Raw genomic sequence first — 15,277 nt, 5'->3', positions numbered from 1 at the left:
TCTACATGCTCAAGCTTTTCAGTCTGCTGCAAGTCATCACTACAATCACTAAAATCCTTTTCCATAGTGAATACTAAAGTATTCATTAATTACCTCTGCTATTTCCTCCGGTTCCATACACACTTGTCCCACTGTTACATTTGACAGGTCCTATTCTTTCACGTCTTATCCTCCTGCTCTTCCCATACTTGTAGAATGCCTTGGGTTTTTCTTTAATCCATCTGCCAAGGCCTTCTCCTGGCCCCTTCTGGTTCTACTAATTTCCTTCTTAAGCTCCTTCCTGTTAGCCTTATAATCTTCAAGATCTCTAACATAACCTAGCTCACTAAACCTTCTGTAACATTTTATTTTCTTCTTGACTAGATTTATTACAGCCTTTGCAGACCAGAGTTCCTGCACACTACCATAACTTATGTGTCTCATTGGAACATAACTATTGCAGAACTTCACTGAAGTATTCCCTGAACATTTGCCACACTTCTTCCGTACTTTTCCTTGAGAACATTTGTTTCCAATTTAAGCTTCCAATTTCCTGCCTGATAGCCTCATAATTCCCCGTATTCCAATTAAATGTGTTTCTAACTTGTCTGCTCCTATATCTCTCCAATGATATAGTAAAGGTGATAGGATTACAATCACTATCTCCAAAATGCTCTCCTACTGAGAGATCTGACACCTGACCGGGTTCATTTCCCAATACCAAATCAAGTGCAGCCTCTCCTCTCGTAAGCTTAACTACATATTGTGTCAAGAAACCTTCCTGAACACACCTAACAAATTTCACCTCATCTGAAACCCTTGCTCTAGGAAGAGCACAATCTATATTTAGCAAATTAAAATTTCCCATCATGACAACTCTTATTTTTATACCTTTACAGGATCTGTTTCCCTGTCTGCTCCTCGATATCACTGGTACTATTGGCTCTGCCCAGCTCTATTCACTGTTTTGGGTGATTTTCACTGATTTTGAAGGGCCGTGCCCCACACAGCTGGCCTGTTGCAATACAACGCTCTCCTCTAAAGTATGAGCAGAATGGTGGGTTAATATTTGATGGAGCAGAAACAAGTAGGGTCAGCACAAATGAGGGCTTGGCGGCTCTAGATGTGATGGAGGCTCGAGTTGATGGGGAGTAGAAAGAGGGAACCAGATCAGGAGGATGAGGCTACAAATGAAAGTTCAGCAGCATCTGGAAACTGATTGACTGAAAAAAAAGAGGTTTATGTTTGCAAAATGCTGGAGGGACTCAGTAGCCCCAGCAGCATCTATGGAGAGGAATAAATAGTGAATGTTATGGGCCAAAACACTTCATACTATCTAGACTGTTTATTTCTCTGCTCAGATGCTGCCCAAACTGCTGAGTTCCTGCAGTACTTTGTGTGTTACTTTGCAGTTTATTCTCAGCATCTACTGAACCTCGAGTTTCATATCTACATTTCTCAGTGAGTGGGACTTTGACAGTTGTCATATAGAATGCCTGTTGACATTGAGTAATAAAGAGAAGAAAATCTGCAGTTATCAGCAGGACTGGAGAAAAAACAATGAGGAGTAAATTTTAAGGATGGTGGAGGGGAGAGAGAAACACAAAGTGATAAGTGGAACTGGGAGGGGGGGAGATGAAGTAAAGAGCTGGGAAGTTGATTGGTGAAAGAGCTACAGGGCTGGAGAAGGTGGAGTCTGATAGGAGAGAACAGAAGGCTGTGGAAGAAAGGGGGGGAGGAACACCCGAGGGAGGTGATGGGCAGGCAACGAGAGGGAAAAGGGGATGGGGAATGATGAGGGAGGGGAGGCATGACCGGAAGATCAAGAAATTGATGTTCATGCCGTCAGATTGGAGGCTGCCCAGATAGAATACAAGGTGTTGTTCCTCCTCCTTGAGTGTGGCCTCATCGTGACAGTATAGGAGGCCATGGATTGACATTTCCACTGAGTATATTGTTTGTGGAAGCTTGCTGTGTTGAAGTAGATGCTGAGTTTTCTGCATAAAAACATTGACAGCTTTTGGGACATGTGGCGTTGAACCAACACTTGCCCCCTCAAATTAATCCGGTATATTAACAACAGCACGTCACCTCCCTTTTCCAAAATATAATTCAACCATTCTATTACCATAAATTCCATAACTTTACACAAATGGGACATCAGTGATATTGGTCTGTAACGAGTAGGATCCAACAGGGGTTTCCCAGGATTTAGAATAGACACTACAATTGTAATTTTCCATGAGCAAGATGGCCTGAATGCCAATTATGATTCAAAAATGTAATATTATCTCAAGAGAGCTGTGGCCATATGTTTAAACATGCAATAACATGTACCATGCTTTCCTGGAGCTGTCAGCCCTGTACTAATAACAGCTTTCCTAAATTCACACAAAGAAAACTCTACATCACTATCATTGCTACAGCTGGTTTCCAATCTTTTTCACAACCTTCATGACTTTCCTCACCACGGCCTGTGACCTGTTACACTTAATAAGATCACGCAGACAGTGATACTTCCTAACTTTCCGAAATGCCACATTTCTCTCAATAATTGCCTCTGCACACTCCTCCGTCCACCATGGTACAGTCTTTCTCCTATTAATACACTTTTTAATATGAATCTCTTCCAGCAAATTTGAGGAATAATGTGACAACCTTTCTTTGCAGAAATCGACATCATCCTCACTATTCAATTCAGACAGATGTTCCGTTCATCACATAAAACATTAAAACTTCTCCAATTTGCTTTACCAAAATTCCACCTCCTGAAAGTGGCTTCTTGTCCCGATATAAATCTAAACCCAGGCTTATAAATAGAAGAATATGATCACTCTCCAATGTTTCATCTCCCATGACATACCACTCACTCACTGCTGCCTGAATGCTTGATATTAAATTAAATTTACAGCAATTTCAGAACTATTATGAACATTAAATCTCATAACTCTCCCACCAGTAAGACACACAATATGTGAAATATCTAAAACTCTTCTATAATCAAACCATCACCATCATTCTGAGAACAACCCCACAGTGAACTCTATGCATTAAAATCCCCAGCCATACAGCCCTTAGTGAGCTAGAGCTACATATACTCTCCAACAAATCAATCGAAAGCTTTCCACAATGGTTATAATAATATACCTCTTTAATGACGCTACCTGTTGAATCAAATACTTCGACAAGTGCCTCATACATTTCATTTACATCCACAACTGTACGCCTTCTTCCTTTCTGTATAAAATTTGCAACAGCACCTTCTTTACAAACTAATCTATCTCCCCTAATTACAACATAATCCTGGAAGGAAGAATTTAAATGTGGTAACAACCAGGTTTCCTGAATACATACAACGTCAGATAGATCTGATAAATCAGAAATAAACTTGAAGTCTTGACCATGAAAAATTCTGGCTTCTGGAAATATGCGTATTCCCCCTTCTTATACACTCTGGAGAAACGTAGCGGGACGTTTATGATTGGTGAAACAGTAAAATATTCCAATCTGAGAGCTGCTTTATTCACAAATCAAGACGCAGCTGAAAATAACCTAACCGTCGAAATAAACTGAAATTTGCAAAAGACCGCCAAAAAAGCCTTTGTTGCTGAAATTAAACCATAAACAGGTTTGTGTGTCGACCCTTTACCCCCATTACTGAAGACCGACACATTTAAACCAAGTGTAGTTAATACCGCGACGGTGTCTGGAGACTTTGTTCACCGATTTCTTTCAATTGTTAAATGTTCGGGGACGGTCATTGTATAAACTCAAGTCAGTTTACCGACGGATGGCCCTTCAGAAAGTGGAGCTTTAACAAATACAGTCTGAACAAACCGTGAGTGTTCAGCTCTCGCGTTTGAAAGGGGTTAAGAGAAGTAACCAAAATGGGACAAAACTTAATGAACCGCATTCTCCACGATAATTAAACCAGAAACAACAATTAGTGTCTTCTTCAAAGAAACCGGATGACCGAGAGGAAATGACGGGGAAGGGGAGCGTGACGATTCCGTGCCTGTGCAGTACTCTGGAATGTAACAGAGAAATCGGGATTCTGCTGAATAGTGGACAGCAATTTCTGAGTAACGGAGATAAGATTCTGAATGAGCGCATCAAAAGTAAATTTTCAAACTTACCTCAAATACATGTCTCAATATTTTGTAACTCTTAATGAAACCGTGAGTGGCTCTTAAAAGAGCCTTTGATTTTCCCGTTTGTTTTGTCAGTAAACTTGACTTCACTTGGAGCTGGTGTACTTGGTCACCGCTTTTGTCCCTTCGGACACGGCGTGCTTGGCCAGCTCCCCGAGCAGCAGCAGGCGCACGGCGGTCTGGATCTCCCAGGAGCTGATGGTGGACCGCTTGTTGTAGTGAGCCAGGAGGGAAGCCTCAGCCGCAATGCGCTCGAAGATATCGTTCACGAATGAATTCATGATGCTCATGGCCTTGGAGGAGATGCCGGTGTCGGGGTGAACCTGCTTCATCACTTTGTAGATGTAGATTGCGTAACTCTCCTTCCTCGCCCTCTTGCGCTTCTTGCCAGACTTGCTCGCCGGTTTGGACAGAGCTTTCTTGGCGCCCTTCTTGGGAGCGGGTTTCGGTGCATCAGGCATTTCCCCGTCGGCTTCAAACACAATAATAAGCAGAAGCTGTTCCGAGCCCGGACTAAACAGCCAGCGCCCAAAGTGGTATGTTAATCCCCATTGGATGTTTGGAGAAATGACTCACCAATCGGAACGCTGGGGGATGGGAAGCGGCGCCAATATGTGGCGGTTACCGCTGTCGTTTAATGCGGGAGGAAGTACAGAAGGGCAGAGACAGGCGGGGGTGCGGGCTGAAATTGAAAAGGGAAACGCAAATTTCAAAAGCAGAATGAAAATAAAATCAGATGAAATATTGTAAAATTAAACACGAAGACGTTCAGTTCATGACAGGGCAGCAGGGGAGCGAAGGAGAGATTTGAACATTTCAATGTAAAGTTCAAATCGAGCTTATTTATGCACAGGTGAAAGGAACAACGGATTTGTACCAGCATCACAGACACGTTTCATCAGACACAACATTGACAAGAAAAACTGGAATTAAATATGAATTATACCAACATATTCAAATAGACAGAGGACTATCAGAACAAAATCAAAATAACAAAGAGATTATGCGGGCATTCGGAGAATCACCCTCTTGTGCTTCTTCATCTCGTCACTCTCGATTCAGAGTCAGGCAACACTGCCACTTTGATCTGGCCCATGCCTTCTTTCACCAGGTCCAACACTTGCCCTTATTGGATCTTCCCCCTACTTACACTAGTAATCGTGTTTGTGGGTGTGTGGCCAGGGTTAGAATGGGTAGGTGCACCTTCTTAGGATTAGGTTTGACGGTAGGGCTGGTGGATGTATATGTGGGGCTGGGAGAGATAAGGCTGTGGAGTTTAGTATGGTGAGATATGTGGAGCTATGGTGGAGAGGGTAGTGGAGCCACTTTAATCTACCCGATGCCTTTCATTAACGTGGCCTGACCACACTTGGCTTAAAGAACCGGGTGTGCTAAGGGATACATCATCAGTACTGCAACCTGGGGTTATTGGGGGTTTCAGGTCGTTAATCATGAGATTCCTTTGGCCAGGTGACCGAACCAGGGTTGATCAGACCCAGCTTGTGTTTAGCCCATCGACCAAGATAATGAGAGGCATGTTGTGGATATTTTAGACCTTGTTCCTTGGCTGTATTTTGACCATTTGTAGAGTACAATGTTCAGAGGCCTAGTAATCAGGCTTTACCTCCAAGTAAGGTTCAACTTCCATACTATAAATTTACATCTGTCTTTATTTTGTATCTGTGTGCCTGGGATCGCATGGGTTAAATTAACAGTGTTTACTGCAATACAAACTAGTGATTAAGGTGTGCAGATTCACCCATAATTCTAAAATATAAAAACCTCCGAAATCCAGAACTTTTTCTGCTGACATGACGTCACAAATGGAGAATTTTACCAGGGTTAAATGGCTTGTCATATGAAGAGCCTTTCATGGCTCTGGGCCACTCTTCCCTGTAACATCGAATAAAGAAAGGTTACCAAATTGAAACCGATCAAATAGTGCAAGGGCATGATTGAGTGGATGTGGAGAGGATTTTCCTAGTGGTGGGAGTGTCTAAAACCAGACCACACAGCTTCAAAATAGAAGGACATCCTTTTAGAATGGAGATGAGGAGGAATTCCTTCAGCCAGAAAGTGGTGAATCTGTGGAATTTTTTGCCACAGGCAGCAGTAGAGGCCAAATCACTGTTTACTCTTTGTCATACAGGCTGCCTGTACTGATGAGTTCCTCCAGCATCTTGTGTTGCTTTGGATTTCCAGCATCAGCAGATTCTCTCGTGTTAGTGATTTACGCCTCATTCTGAGGGTTTCTTTCCTCAGTTATGGAATGCTCCTTCAGGGGAAAGATGCTCGTTGCCTGTTGTCTGTCACATCCTGATCGAATCTAACAGATTTCCTCATTTTCTCATTAACTGCAGGGAATATAGACTTAGCCCACTCCTCTCACATAACCAACCCTCCATCCCTGGAACCAGCCCAGTCAGTGTGGGGAACAGTCACTGCGCTCCCTCAATTGCAGGGATATCCTTCCTAAGGAAGTGTGACCAAACCCGGACATTACATTCAAGGTGTGCCCTCACCAGGGCCCTATAGAATCCAGTGAGACATCTGTACCCCTCTTCTCCACTCCTCCTGGATCACAGGACAAAATAGTGTTTGCCTCTCTCATGACTTGTTGTATCTGCATGTGAACTCAAGTGATTTGTTTACAAGGACACCCAGGTCCCTCTGAACATTCCCATGTGGAAACGACTCTTACAGTTTGATCCAGGGAATGGGTGATCTCACATTTCCCCACATTCTGTTCCATCTGCCCCATCCTCAACCATTCACTCTTCTGTCTACGTCCCCCAAACCTTTTCACTACTGACACTATCCGTCCCACTCTGCCACAGCAGCAGACATAGTCACTGAATTATGCAGCACAGAAACAGGCCCTTCAGCACAACACATCCATGCTGACCAGTGGACAAAGAAAACCATTGTCAATTACCTACATTTGGCCCATGTCCCTGTGAAACTTCCCTCTCCACAGTGCAAGAGATATTGCAATGGTGCCCACCTATACCATCACTGGAAGTAGTTTGTTCCATGTAAATAGCGCATTCTGTGTACAAACCCGCTCCTCATGGTCTCATTTAATTCTTCCCTCTCTCACTTTTTGCCTGTAATCTCTAACTTCCAATTCATGACCCTGGAGATAACAGATTCACTACTGACCATATCAATGTCTGCCATTATTTTATCAGCCTCTCTAATGTCACATACACTCTGGCGAGGAAGTTCCAGCCTATCCAGCCTCCTGTTAAATCTCCTTTCCACCCTCTCCAGTTTAATGTCACCCTCTGATCACAGGGCAACTATAACTGTACGCCCTGCTCCAAGAGTAGTTTCCCCAAGGCTGGTAGAGCTGTAATGTGACGTCACAGTCCAGTGCCCAATACTCTCCCGATGAATGCAAGTGTGGCAAACACCTTCTTCACCGTCCTGCCTACCTGTGTTTACAATTTGAAGGAATTCTATATCTGCACCCCGATGTCTCTCTGTTTTACAACACTCCCAGGGACCGAACATTCCCCACGGCAGTTCTGCCCTGGTTAGTCATTGACAATGGAACACCTCACGTTTATCTGTCATTCCTCAAATCACTGACCTCCTTCATCACCGTCCTGTTGTATTGCTGGTTACATTTTTTTCCACAATCCACGATATCACCAACTTTAGTGGCATCGGTAAATTTGCAGATCCGGGCATTGATATTGTCAGCCGAGTCTTTAATAAATAAATTGCCGCAGCAGACTTGACTCGATCCCTGAGTCACACTTTTGATCACAGGTCTCCAGTCGAAACGATGACTTTGTCTCCTACCACCAGGCCAATATTGTAGCCACTGCCCTGGATCACGTGATCTCTCCTTCCAGACACGAGCCTCACCAGTCTGAAGCTCGCAGGCTTTTCCTTGCAGCGATACACACAATGCCGGAGGAACTCAGCAGGCCAGGCAGCGAGAAAACAGCCGACGTTTCAGGCCTGGACCCTTCACCGCCATCTGCAGTTTCCTGTGTTCGGTTTTCCTTCGATCCCAAGTTACTGCATAACATAATCCATCCTCCAATCCTCTGCCACTACTCCTGCCCGAGAAGGGCGCAGAGAGACAGGAGTGGAGGAGACAAAGTCAGAGTGACGGACAGAGCTGAGACCGGACTCTCAACTTCTACACCCGTCAATTTCCAGCGGTTTATCAGAAACACAGAGCTCCTGAGAGAGGAAAAACTCCCTAATACACCACGTACATACTGAAGGAATTCTAGGAATATACCGGCGGTCGGACTTCATCCAAACGGAATACAGCGTTTTTGGCACAGGATTAATTTAAAATCGCCCGCCAATTGCAGAGCACCCAGCAACGGTGCTTGGTTACATTTCTTTAAAATGATTTACCATTAATATTATGACGGATTATACAATGTCAAGTTTCATTTAATGCATTTAATATCTAATTCATTCAATTAAGATTTAAATGCATAATTACGAAATCCGTTCTCTAAACGAGTGAACTGCTTTCTGTCCGAGACGGATAAAAGGATTAAGATCGATCTTAATACATTCAAGATTTACGGTAATCACTGACTGGAACGGCATAATCACAGGAATATTTCAAGCGGAACAGATTAATCTGTTTCAAATGTAACTCAGCTGACTGCATCGATAAAAATAATTAAAAGGTTGTGGACACAGCTCCGTCTGTGAGGCGGTGGGTGGCTCTTAGAAGAGCCTTTGTGTTGTGCTCGGGAGGAAGTGGGAGTATTTCAGCCGCCGAACCCATAGAGAGTCCGGCCCTGGCGTTTCAGAGCATACACCACATCCATGGCAGTGACCGTCTTGCGCTTGGCGTGTTCAGTGTAGGTGACCGCATCCCGGATCACATTCTCCAGGAAAACCTTCAGCACCCCGCGGGTCTCCTCGTAGATCAGACCCGAGATCCGCTTGACGCCGCCACGGCGAGCCAGACGCCGGATGGCCGGTTTGGTGATGCCCTGGATGTTATCACGGAGCACTTTACGGTGCCGCTTGGCTCCGCCTTTGCCCAGTCCTTTGCCTCCTTTCCCTCTGCCAGACATGATGCTGTTTCACTCGGGTCGCTGCTCACTGATAAACCGACTGCTGATGTCTCCTTTTATACGCAGCGCCCCGACCTGCCCGAGAAACGCGCAGAGAGACAGAGGCGGGTAGGGAGGAGACAGAGTCAGAGTGACGGACAGAGCCGAGAGCGGCCTCTCATCGTCCAGCTCCGCCTTCACTTTCCCACACCCGCCAATTTCCAATGGTTTATCCGCAACACAGCTCTCGAGCGGGAACAAAAAACCCTCACACACCACGTACAGACCGGAGGATTTCTGGAAGTTTGCTGATTCGCCTGCTTTAAATTATAGGAAGTGCTTTTCCGTTCCGCAAATCCCCGAGGACCTCGGTCTGTCCCTCCCCGGCCCCATGACCAGCGCGAGCGCCCTCACACACAGCAGTTGGTGGCCGAGGGTGCAGTCACTTCCAGTGATGAGAGGGTTAATTCATCAGAACAATTGTTCCTTTGGGTCGCGAGGGAAATGAAAGTCCGGTCACATAAAGTAACAGGATACATAGGCAGATATAAGGATATACAGACCTCGCTTCTGGCGCCTTCTAAACCCCAGGTAAAGTGGTGGCTGAGGAGCTGGTGTGAGGTGAGTGGGGCTTCAGCTACAAAGCCTCTCGAAGGGAAGGTGGAACGGGTACATTGAAAGGAGAACTTTCTTCCTGCTGCACGGAAGGGGTTAAACGAGCAGGATGAGGTCCTACAAAGTGATTTTCGGGAACTCGGAAAAAAGCAGGACTTCCAGGATTGCAATCTCGGAATTATGCCCCAAACCATGTGCTGGTGTACTGACAATTCGATAATGCCTGCACTTTAATATGTTGATGATGATCTGATGCAGGAGGGAGGTTAGGACGGAGTAAGACAGAAACCACGGGGCATTGATTGGGAGCAGCCACTGTCAGACAAGTCCACATCTGACGTACGAGAGTTGTTTAAAGACCAGCAGATCCGAGTTTGAAATTGAGGTACAGGATTTATGCACATTTGGAAAGGCATGGCCTGCTTAGGGACAATCAGCATGGTTTTATGTGGGCAGATCACGCTTGACAAAACTGATCGAGGTTTCCGTGGTGGTGATACAGATTATAAGATACAGGAGTAGAATTAAGCCATTTGGTGTATCAAGTCTGCTCTGTCATTTCATCTTGGCTGATACATTTTTCCTCTCAGCCCCAATCTCCTGCCTTCTCCCTGTATCCCTTCATGTACTGACCAATCAAGAATCCATCAACTTCTGCCTTAAATATACCTAAAGTCTTGGCCTCCACACCTGCCGCCTGTGGCAATGAATTCCACAGATGCACCACACTCTAAAGAAATTCCTCCTCATCTCCAATCTGAAAGGAAGATCCTCTCTTCTGAGGTTGTGTCCTCTGGTCTTAGACACTCCCGTCCTCTCCATATCAACTTTATCAAAGCCTTTCACCATTCAATAGGTTTCAATTAGTCATCCCTCATTGTTCTAACTTCCAGGGAATAAAGGCCCAGAGCCATCAAACACTCTTCATATGACAAGCTGTTTAATACTGGAATCATTTTTGAGAATCTTGTTTGAAACCCATCCAGTTTCAGCTCATCCTTCCTAAGATAAAGGGCCCAAAACTGCTCCCAATAATCCAAGTGAGAGCTCAGCAGTACTTCATAAATCTCAACATTACATCCTTGCTTTTATATTCTAGTCCTCTTGAAATGAATGCTAACATCATATTTGCCTTCCTCACCACAGACTCAACCTGCAAATTAACCTTTACAGAACCAGCACAATGACTACAAAATCCCTCTGCACCTCAATTTTTTGTATCTTCTCTCCATTTAGAAAATAGTCAACCCTAATATCTCCTCAACCAAAGTGCATGACCATACACTTCCCAGTTCTGGATTCCATCTGCCACTTCTTTGCCTATTCTCTTCATCCATCTGTCCTTCCCTATTTCCTCAAAAATACCTGCACCTCCACCTGTCTCTTCATATCATCTGCAAATTTTGCAACAAGTCCATCAAATCCATCGTCAATTTGGATAGTTATATGCACAGGAGGGGAATGGAGGGTTATGGGCTGAGTGCAGGTCGGTGGGACTAGGTGAGAGTAAGCGTTCAGCACGGACTAAAAGGGCCGAGGTGGCCTGCTTCCATGATGTAATTGTTATATGGTTATAAGAGACAGGTGGAGGCGCAGGTATTTTTGAGGAAATAGGGAAGGACAGGCAGATGAAGAAAATGGGTAAAGAAATCATTGACATATAACGTAAAAAGAATCAGTCCCAACATCTTGGTGCTTGATGAAGGCAAGACTGTGGACACGATCCCTATAGACCTTAGTAAGGCATTTGTAAAAGACCCGTGGGATTCAATATAAATTGCAATTTCAATTCAGAAATGGATTCCGCATAGAAGTCTATATCGGGCTGGAAGTCCGTCTACAGAGGTGATCCACAAGGATTGATGCTGGGAATTATGTTGTTTCTGATATATATCAATTTTTGGATGAAAATGTTGATGGGTGGTTTACAAGTTTACATGTGACAGCAAGATTGATGGAAATGTGGACAGTGTAAACATTGATCAATGCACACAGTGTGACACAGATCACAAACATATGCAGAGAAATTGCAGAAGGAACTTAATCTGGGAGGGAATGTGGTATGGCACTTTGGGAGATCAAATGAAAGAAGAAAGTATAATGTTAATGATTGACCCCTTCACAACATTGGTGAGAAGAGTGATCTTGGGGATCTTGGGATCCAGGCACATAGTTCACAGAACGTGGCTACACAATGGGATAAGGTGTACAGAATGCTGGTCCCCACTGGTCACTGTGTTGAGTATAAGAGCAAGGGAGTCACGTATTACGACAGGCACACAAACGCACAGTGAATGGACCATGTCCAGGTAGGTCAAGTTTTGGCAGTATGAAGGATAAGAGGGATCTTGAGGTCCGAGTCCATAGGAGGCTCAAAGCAGCTGCACAGGTGGACTCCGTGGTTAAGAAGGCAAATGGTGTATTGGCCTTCATCAATCGTGGGAATGAATTTAGGACTGGAGAGATAATGTTGCAGCGATACCCGACCCTGGTCAGACCCCACTTGGAGTACTGTGCTCAGTTCTGTTTGCCTCACTACAGGAAGTATATGCAAGCCATAGAAAGGGTGCAGAGGAGATTTACAAGGATGTTGCCTGGAATGGGGAGCATGCCTTATGAGAATAGGTTGAGTCAACTTGGCCTTTTCTCCTTGGAGCGAAGGAGGATGAGAGCTGGCCTGATAGAGGTGTACAAGAGGATGAGAGGCATGGTTGCCAGAAGAGGACACAGGTTTAAGGTGCTGAGGAGTAAGTACAGAGGAAATGCCAGGGGTAAGTTTTCTTAATCAGAGAGTGGTGAGTGTGTGGAATGGGCTGCCGGCAATGGTGGTGGAGGCGGATACGATAGGTTCTTTAAAGAAGCTTTTAGATAGGTACATGGAGCTCAGTAAAATAGAGGGCTATAGGTAAGCCTGGTAATTTCTGAGGTAGGGGCATGTCTGGCACAACATTGTGGGCGGGAGGGCCTCTGTTGGTGTAGGTTTTTTTTTGTTTCTATGACTGAACAGGACTCCAACGGTATTCAGTGACTTGGAAATTATCTTGCATCAATCTCCAGATGTACTTTTCAATAAGCTTTTTTGCAGAGCTTCCTGGAGTGTTCTTTTGTCTTCATGGTGTAGTTTTTGCTGCGATACTGACTACCAACAGTAGTGTAATTTTATTACAATCAATTGAAACACCTTGACTGCACATGGTGATCTCCAGTTAACTGATGAGGTAACTCCTAAAACCAATTGGCTGCAACAGTGATGATTTGGTGTGTTATATTAAAGGGGGTGAATACGTATACAGACAATTATTTTGTGTTTTATATCTGTAATTAATTTAGAGCACTTTTTAGAGATCTGTTTTCACTTTGACGCAAGAGACTTCTTCTGTTGATCAGTAAAAAAAAGCCAAATTTAATTCGCTGTGATAAAATACTGTAAAATAATAAAACATGAAAACTTCCAAGGGGCATGAATACTTTTCATAGGCACCTTACATGTCGGGACACTGATGAGAAAGGGGGAGGGAAAGAAGACACAGGGAGGAGTGGTCTGAAGATCCTCAGGTGTTCCTCCCGATGGGATAAAACACAAAAAGGGAAATATCAAAGAGAGATGAGAATGGAGCTGTGATTGTCATGAGAAATTTAATCAGAAGCAGATTCGAGTACTGCTGCATCGAGTAACTTTGTTCTGAGAGCTGGAACAACCACGATCTGCTGGTGGCAACCCATTCCAACTGAGTTTCCTATTCACATACCGGCATATCGGTCCCTTACAGCTGTCTTAACCGGTGATGGGTTGGTAATGGGACAAGCTCCCACTTCCCATTAAATGCTGCCAATGGTGTGTGCCTCAAATTGCCTCCGTCAGCTAAATACAGCTCCTGACTTTAACATTTGGCTTAGCTACTAACCCCGACGGAACTGTTTCTAGTGTTGGGGGAAGGTGCAAATAGGTTTACTAGCATCAGATAACCAACTGCTATGGGCAGATGGGCTCGTCAACCATGCTTCGCAGCTCATCTAGTGGAAGGAAAACCCTGATCTCAAACCTGGACCCTGGTGTTCACTCCCAATCTATGGTCTGGAGTTCTCCCTCATTGTGATCACTTCATCAGGGATCCTTCACCACAAGACCTCTCTGTAATCCCACCTCATTACACAGATTACATCTGAAATGTCCTGGTCCTGGGTAAGATCCTGCTGTAAGAAACTGTCTCTGACCACTTCACAAATTTCTCTTCCACTGTACCAGTTTGATTACTTTAATCAATACACAGACTGAAGCAAACACACATAAAATGCTGGAGGAACTCAGCAAACAGTCGACATTTCGGGCTGAGAACCTTCATCGGGATGAGACAGAAAGGGACAAAAGCCAGAATAAGGTGGTGGGGGAGGGGGAGGAGGACAAGTGAGTGGGGTGTGTGGTTTGTGGAGGGATAAGGATGTGAGGAGCTGTGTGACAGGCAGAAAAGGCAAAGAGAGGAAGAAAAAGTAATCTAATAGGTCAGAATGTTGGACCATGGGATGACATGAAGGAGCTGGAGAACCTAGCAGAGATGATGGGCAGGTCATAAGGGCGTGTGAGGAGAAGTGAAGGGGTTAACTGGCAACAGAATGGGGGAAAATAAGTGGAATTGGGGGAAACAGAGTGCAGTGATATCCGGACTTTGGAGAAATCAATGTTCATGTCATCAGGATTGGAGGCTGCACAGTCGGAATATGAGGTGTTTTTTGGCTAGCCTGTATTTGGCCTCATCGTGGGAAGAGAGAAGACGACAGACAGACATGTTGGTGATGGCCCTCTGCTGGTCAGGGTCGAACATGAATATTGTACCCTCACTGTGAAAGTCAATATGCAAGCCAGGGTACTACGATACGTAAAGCAAGCAGTGGCTCCTGCTCTCCATGCAGCTGATGAATCCAGAGCAACCGCAGAGACCGATGGGGTCAGGCACCAGAGTGGTCGCATGATTACCAGTCTGCATTGAACACAGGACTGACAGGGAATTAGTGTTCACAGTGGAGACACAGCAAACATCCCACAGATATCTGATGGTGACATTTCAACATTGTGCAATAATGTGTAACAATTGCCATCACGAGGGAGAAGCTAACAGGACAAAAAGCAAACATTACCAGGTCCCAATGACCGGCACTGAAGCCTGGAGAGAAAGTAGAGACATTGAAGTCTGTCAAAACTCACTGTGTTACAGAAAGGTCCCAGTGGAGTTGAAAAGCATTGTTGAAGAAGGGTGGAAGATCAAAAGCAGGTGACTGTGTGCCAGTTAACTTCACTTCAGCTTCTGGAGTCTATAATCTGTGAAGAAATAACAAGTCATTTGGAAAAGTCTAATGCATTGAACTAAGTCAACAGGGTTTACAGTCAGATTCACACAGCACAGATATGAACCCCTCAGCTCAAAAGGTCCACGATGACCAAAGTTCCCATCTGAGCTTGTGCTCTGTAACCCCCTCGCCACCACATTATGAACA

General features: G+C 44.7%; 1 protein-coding gene and 1 pseudogene across 1 annotated transcript; one reads left to right on the top strand and one right to left on the bottom strand.

The window, feature by feature from the left end:
• Positions 1-15,277, top strand: part of LOC132383846 (uncharacterized) — a 212,306-nt pseudogene that overhangs the window by 24,835 nt on the left and 172,194 nt on the right.
• Positions 4,217-4,591, bottom strand: LOC132383619 (histone H2B 1/2-like). Its single transcript, XM_059954814.1, has one exon. It carries the CDS (start codon positions 4,589-4,591, stop codon positions 4,217-4,219), a length of 375 nt encoding a protein of 124 aa, XP_059810797.1.

This window comes from Hypanus sabinus, chromosome 31 (genome assembly GCF_030144855.1).
Source record: "Hypanus sabinus isolate sHypSab1 chromosome 31, sHypSab1.hap1, whole genome shotgun sequence".
NCBI lineage: Eukaryota > Metazoa > Chordata > Chondrichthyes > Myliobatiformes > Dasyatidae > Hypanus > Hypanus sabinus.
This window is presented reverse-complemented; position numbering and strand designations above follow the sequence as displayed.